Here is a 6,785-nt window from a genome sequence, read left to right as displayed (position 1 = left end):
TTGGGAGTACCATATGGCGGCACACAATTGGTCCAGCGTCATCCAGGTTAGGCCGGGTTAGGCAGTCATTGGAAATAAGAATTTGTTCATAACTGACTTGCTCAGTTAAATAAATATATATATATATATATATTTTTTTAAATACAGCCAGATTATCTGTAATATGTTTCCTGACTTCCACCCCAAATTCCTGCACTACAAATGCTGACCTAGTACACCCTGTCCTTGGATCTTTTGAACCATCTGTGTAAATGGCCACAAAATCATGATATACAGTATTATAAGTCTTTTTAAACAAATCAGATGGATCAACACCCTCACCACAGACGATGCAATCTCAACCACACTGCACACTGCCCTAACCCATCTGGACAAGAGGAATACCTATGTGAGAATGCTGTTCATCGACTACAGCTCGGCATTCAACACCATAGTACCCTCCAAGCTCGTCATCAAGCTCGAGACCCTGGGTCTCGACCCTGCCCTGTGCAACTGGGTACTGGACTTCCTGACGGGCCGCCCCCAGGTGGTGAGGGTAGGCAACAACATCTCCTCCCCGCTGATCCTCAACACTGGGGCCCCACAAGGGTGCGTTCTGAGCCCTCTCCTGTACTCCCTGTTCACCCACGACTGCGTGGCCACGCACGCCTCCAACTCAATCAAGTTTGCGGACGACACAACAGTGGTAGGCTTGATTACCAACAACGACGAGACGGCCTACAGGGAGGAGGTGAGGGCCCTCGGAGTGTGGTGTCAGGAAAATAACCTCACACTCAACGTCAACAAAACTAAGGAGATGATTGTGGACTTCAGGAAACAGCAGAGGGAACACCCCCCTATCCACATCGATGGAACAGTAGTGGAGAGGGTAGCAAGTTTTAAGTTCCTCGGCATACACATCACAGACAAACTGAATTGGTCCACTCACACAGACAGCATCGTGAAGAAGGCGCAGCAGCGCCTCTTCAACCTCAGGAGGCTGAAGAAATTCGGCTTGTCACCAAAAGCACTCACAAACTTCTACAGATGCACAATCGAGAGCATCCTGGCGGGCTGTATCACCGCCTGGTACGGCAACTGCTCCGCCCTCAACCTTAAGGCTCTCCAGAGGGTAGTGAGGTCTGCACAACGCATCACCGGGGGGGCAAACTACCTGCCCTCCAGGACACCTACACCACCCGATGTTACAGGAAGGCCATAAAGATCATCAAGGACATCAACCACCCGAGCCACTGCCTGTTCACCCCGCTATCATCCAGAAGGCGAGGTCAGTACAGGTGCATCAAAGCTGGGACCGAGAGACTGAAAAACAGCTTCTATCTCAAGGCCATCAGACTGTTAAACAGCCACCACTAACATTGAGTGGCTGCTGCCAACACACTGACAATGACACTGACTCAACTCCAGCCACTTTAATAATGGGAATTGATGGGAAATGATGTAAATATATAAACAATGCTACCTTATATAATGTTACTTACCCTACATTATTCATCTCATATGCATACGTATATACTGTACTCTATATCATCGACTGCATCCTTATGTAATACATGTATCACTAGCCACTTTAACTATGCCACTTTGTTTACATACTCATCTCATATGTATATACTGTACTCGATATCAGCTACTGTATCTTGCCTATGCTGCTCTGTACCATCACTCATTCATATATCCTTATGTACATATTCTTTAACCCCTTACACTGTGTATAAGACAGTAGTTTTGGAATTGTTAGTTAGATTACTTGTTGGTTATTACTGCATTGTCGGAACTAGAAGCACAAGCATTTCGCTACACTCGCATTAACATCTGCTAACCATGTGTATGTGACAAATAAAATTTAATTTGATTTGACTATCCTTCTGTAGTCTGTCTAATACTTCTAGATCAACTACTGGAGGTGGGAGTAGCCATGGTGGATTTACAGGAATAGCTACCATTGGACTAAACTCCCTTCCATACAGTCCAATCTCTTTCACCTGGGTATTACCCACCCAAAGTTTGTGTTCTGTCATGTTTCCAGCATGCCTGTAAAATCCCTTTTGTAGGATGAGACACCCCTTGTCCCTGTAGGTTAACCCAATAATGAATTGCCAACTGCTGTCTCCTAATCTACAATGGCATGTCACCCATCTCCACCTGCAGTGCAGCCACTGGGGTGATTCAAATAATCAACTAATCATCACGCTTTGATCATTTGAATCAGCTGTGTAGTGTTAAAGCAAAAAACAAAACGTGCACCCCTTGTGAAACGCTGTCCTAGCGCTTACTTTAACCATTTTAAATGTCAACTTCAATGGCGTAGGGATGTACCAAGGATTCCGAATAGAACAGACCCGTGTAAAACGAACTCGCCCATTTTTGTCTCTGATATGTCACACATAAACTTCCATTTGCTTGTTAATTTGGGTTTTCATAAAGTCAGTTGATGTAAATTAAAAATGATTGTGGCGAGTTCGTAAACGTTGGCCAGATATGGTATGAAACAAATATAGCTATACAATTATATATTCGATACTGACACTGCACGAGGAAGTGCAGTATCCATTCTGGGCGTACTCCAGCAGTCAGCTGCTTCTTTTCAGATCGAATGGGTTGAAACCAAAGGTGAGCTCAAAGTACATTTTAGGATGTGTACTATACTAGCCTTTCGTGTTCACGTGAATGTTGTGTGCAAACAAGAAAATAGGATAGCAAGTCAGCTATACAGCCCAATCTGTGTTGTAGAAACTTTTCTCTTCTGCCTGGCTTGCTTACTTCAAAAGTTAGCTGGCTAACGTTAGGTAGCTGGCTAGCTAGGCTAATAGCCCCGCTACATTGCTTTGCCAGTCAAGTTATTGTTACCAGCTACGTCTTATGACCTCTGTTCAGAATGAGTAATTACAGGTAAAAAAAAAACGTTATTCAGATTCAGGTAGAAGATATTGCTGCTAATACTACCTCACCGCATAAATCTGATCAAATGTGTAACGTTAGTAGACATCGTCACCCGATTAAAAAGTTAGCTAGCTAGCTGACAAAAATAAGACTATCAGCTGAAGGAAATATTCAGGCTGAAGTCAACACGCTGAATTGAACTGTAAAAGTAAGTATGCGATCGTTACTGTAATTTCAATGAATGTCCATAGGCATTGCACCTTGACTCATTTATAGCTCCTCGTGAGCATATTACTGTTTATCATAACTCAATGTTTGTTTAAATTCAGACAGTTTGTAAAAAGTAACGTTTTTGTTTACAAACCCAGACACTATATAGCTTCTAAATATGCCTATGATCTAATCCATAGTTGCATCTACAAATTTGAGAACGGTTGGGTTTCTCCAGCCCGTTCCTCAACTGTATTGCAAACCCGTTGTGTCAAGGCTGCGGGATTGAACAACGAATACATTGATTGTCTTTAGGGTTAGTTAGGTGTTTAGGTTAATAGACATTAACAGTAGTAGACATGGTTAGAGAACCGCCATCCAGAACCTTTCAGAATCTGCGATCGGTGTACTCTGCATTATTATCAAATCTGGTGGTGTTTTTCAGATGGATATCGGAACAAACCGCACTGACTTCTACATTGGCCTCTCTCTTGCCATGAGCTCGAGCATCTTCATTGGAGGAAGCTTCATCCTTAAGAAGAAAGGTCTTTTGCGATTGTCCAGCAAAGGGTTTATGCGAGCAGGTATTACCACCATCATACATAACTTCATCTTAACTTTAGCTACGTTGGGCAATTGAAAGTATGCTTACTGAATAAAACTTTAATAAACACTTGTATTATTAGCATAGTAGGCCCTATCTGTATGATCATACATTATATTTGTATTTATTAGGTCAGGGGGGATATGCTTACCTCAAGGAATGGCTATGGTGGGCAGGACTAATATCAAGTAAGTGTAGAAAAATCTGTCACCTGATCACTGGTTCTTTATTTTTAAAATACCAATTTAGCATTACTGAACTTTAGCATATGGTACAGTAGGGTAAACCTTGTAGTAACAGTCCTCATTGACCTTTCCCTGTTAACATTGTGGTCTTTGTTTTCAAAGAGAAAGGGAGGCTGTTGTGGGTTTGGTATTTTTGCTGGTAGTCTTTTGTGATGATGCAACGACCCACATTGTCCTATTGAACTCTTTGAAGTACACATTCCTCAGAAGATCACATTTGCACATGTAGGCTGAATGAGAGCATAGTTATCAAAACTCACCTCCCCTTACAATTACAGTACCATGTGCATCATCCCATGTCATTGTTGCATACTAATGCTGTTTTCTGTGTTTCAGTGGGAGCTGGGGAAGCAGCTAACTTTGCCGCTTACGCTTTTGCCCCTGCCACATTGGTAACACCACTGGGAGCAATGAGCGTTCTTGTGAGGTAAATGGCTGATTACTGAACTGCAGCTTGTGCTTTGATCGGTACTGAGTTCCTCACACCTCATCTCATGAACTGTTAAGATGAGCGTAAGGTGACATTCTGTTTCAAATGTAATAAGCCATTTGCAAAGAGCTAGCTCTAGGATGTTTTCCTAACATGTATTTGGGCCTAAAGTCAGTCAGACCTTATTGCATGCCATTAAAATGAAGATCGCTACAGCAAAAAAATCTGTTAATTTTGACTAGACAAACTTATTTTGCCTGCTTCCTGCAGTGCTGTGCTGTCCTCATACTTCCTGAATGAGCGGTTGAATGTTCACGGGAAGATGGGCTGCTTGCTGTGCATCCTGGGTTCCACTGTCATGGTCATCCACGCCCCTCAGGAGGATGAGGTGGCCTCCCTTACTGCCATGGCTGAGAAACTCCAAGACCCAGGTACTGTAACTGACATCATGGGTCCAGATATACACAAACACTTTTCTATAATATCATCTTGCATCCCAAATAACTACTCATTATGTGATTTTTAAGGTTAAAAAAATATGTGCAGTGCCTTTATGCCAATAACCTTGCATGCGCTGATAATGTTTGTGGCCATGTTGAGAAACGTATTACTTCAGTCATACCAATGTCTCACATGTTGACCTATGCTGAATCACTCAGCAGCTGTTCAGAGCCACTGATCCCAAAAAGCATTGGCTTGTTAATAAGTAAAAATGCAAGAATCAACTATTGTATCATGCTCTTACAATGTACTCATTCAAATGTTCCGACTGTGATGTCTCCCAGGATTCATAGTGTTCGCCGTGTCTGTCGTGGCGAGCAGCTTGATCCTCATCTTCCTGGTCGCCCCGCGCTACGGCCAGAAAAACGTGCTGGTTTACATCCTGATCTGCTCCGTGATTGGCTCCCTGTCGGTGTCCTGCGTCAAGGGCCTGGGCATCGGCATTAAGGAGCTGTTCGCTGGCACTGCTGTCCTAAAGGAACCCCTGTTCTGGTGTCTACTCATTTGCCTGGTGATCTGCGTCAGCATCCAGATCAGCTATCTCAATAAAGCCTTGGACATTTATAACACGTCCATCGTCACGCCCATCTATTACGTGTTCTTCACCACCTCTGTAATGGCATGTTCAGCTATCCTCTTCAAGGAGTGGCTGAGCATGAGCACGGACGGAGCTGTGGGGACAGTCAGTGGGTTCCTCACAATTATCTTGGGTATCTTCCTCCTTCATGCATTTAAAGATCTCACATTCAGTTGGGACTCGCTGCCACTGTACCTGAGGAAGGGACCTCATGGATCCCCTTGGGGCCAGCAGGCATACGTGGCCCTGCCTAGCCAGGAGAGCCAGGCAGAGGGGCCAGGGGAGGGGAAGCTGGCCAGAGAGGGGAACTCAAAGGGCAACTACTCGCCAGAGGGCTCAATGAGGAGGAACAATAGCTTTGTCACCACTTAGCACTTGGGATCAATTCAGTTCTTAATTCAGTATGATTGAAGCTCAATTCATGACTCTGAAAACAATAGGCAATTTTGAATTCCTTAATTGAATTTCAGCTAATTTCCTGAATCGAAAACTGAATTGACTCCAACCCAATTTAGCACGAAGGCCAAATGTTTAGAGATCAATTTCCCATTGCCAGTTTTACATTTCTGTTCATTTGATATTTAACCACCTGCGTAGACAAGTGGAAAATATGTTTACTAAATATAGTCTTACAATGCAATAGCCACTGGAAGGATTGTTTGCCTAATTATCATGCACTGCAATCCAGTGAGCACATTGCATTTCTATACCGACAAATGTACAGTATGTCTAGAGATTAGCAAAGTTCAACAGAATTGTATTTTACTTCATGGTACGCCTAAACCATTCAACTGGTTGAAAGTATTAGTCCTACAGGTTTCCCCTTAATCCGAATGGTTTCTACTATATAAAATAAACTGGTGTACATACACTTAATATTTAATCATGGACAGTGATAATTGAATGTATTGATTTTAGTTCAGATCCACTAGTTTTGATATGAACCGACTAGTGCCTTCTGTTTTTTACTGACTGAACTGTAACTTAGGCCTGTCTTATTCCTTTGTTTTAATGTTTCTTTAAAAATGCAAGACCTACTGTGAGTCAAGGCAATACAGCTTTTACCTTGTGTACTTGCTTCAATCATCTCTTTCAAAGTTAGTGATTGTTCAATATTCACAATCTGAGTGTGAAGTTACTGTAATACCTCAATTGAATTTATTGATCATGTATATGAACATCAGTATTAACTGAGGCACTTTTCTTGAAATAGCCTCTCTTGAAACACATTCCTACTACTGCATGTGTCGAACTTAATGTATTTCTTAATCATTGATTTATAACATACTGCTCATTCTTTTAGTATGTCAATAAACAATTACCTTTTTATACAGC

General features: G+C 42.4%; 1 protein-coding gene across 2 annotated transcripts; it reads left to right on the top strand.

Annotated features, from left to right (window-relative positions):
• The first annotated feature begins 2,258 nt into the window (after positions 1-2,258).
• Positions 2,259-6,783, top strand: zgc:101583 (uncharacterized protein LOC494104 homolog). Of its 2 annotated transcripts, none has more exons than XM_024383208.2 (6): positions 2,259-2,613; positions 3,539-3,677; positions 3,829-3,885; positions 4,279-4,369; positions 4,643-4,803; positions 5,158-6,783. In XM_024383208.2, exons 2-6 carry the CDS (start codon positions 3,539-3,541, stop codon positions 5,820-5,822), a joined length of 1,113 nt encoding a protein of 370 aa, XP_024238976.1. In that variant the 5' UTR covers positions 2,259-2,613; the 3' UTR covers positions 5,823-6,783. The 2 variants fall into 2 exon arrangements, with proteins under 2 accessions (XP_024238976.1, XP_024238977.1); XM_024383209.2 differs by lacking the exon at positions 2,259-2,613 and adding an exon at positions 2,646-3,091.
• Positions 6,784-6,785: the final 2 nt, after the last annotated feature.

This window comes from Oncorhynchus tshawytscha, linkage group LG21 (assembly GCF_018296145.1).
Source record: "Oncorhynchus tshawytscha isolate Ot180627B linkage group LG21, Otsh_v2.0, whole genome shotgun sequence".
Taxonomy (NCBI): domain Eukaryota; kingdom Metazoa; phylum Chordata; class Actinopteri; order Salmoniformes; family Salmonidae; genus Oncorhynchus; species Oncorhynchus tshawytscha.
Note: the sequence above shows the minus strand (reverse complement) of the source record. Positions and strands in the feature narration are given on the sequence as shown.

What these genes read in the sequence shown, in the direction of transcription:
- zgc:101583 (XM_024383208.2), top strand. Translation starts at nt 3,539, where the DNA reads ATGGATATCGGAACAAACCGCACTGACTTCTACATTGGCCTCTCTCTT. An exon ending in GTGGGCAGGACTAATATCAA is followed by an intron (nt 3,886 to 4,278) that starts GTAAGTGTAGAA and finishes TCTGTGTTTCAG; the next exon opens with TGGGAGCTGGGGAAGCAGCT. An exon ending in GCAATGAGCGTTCTTGTGAG is followed by an intron (nt 4,370 to 4,642) that starts GTAAATGGCTGA and finishes TGCTTCCTGCAG; the next exon opens with TGCTGTGCTGTCCTCATACT.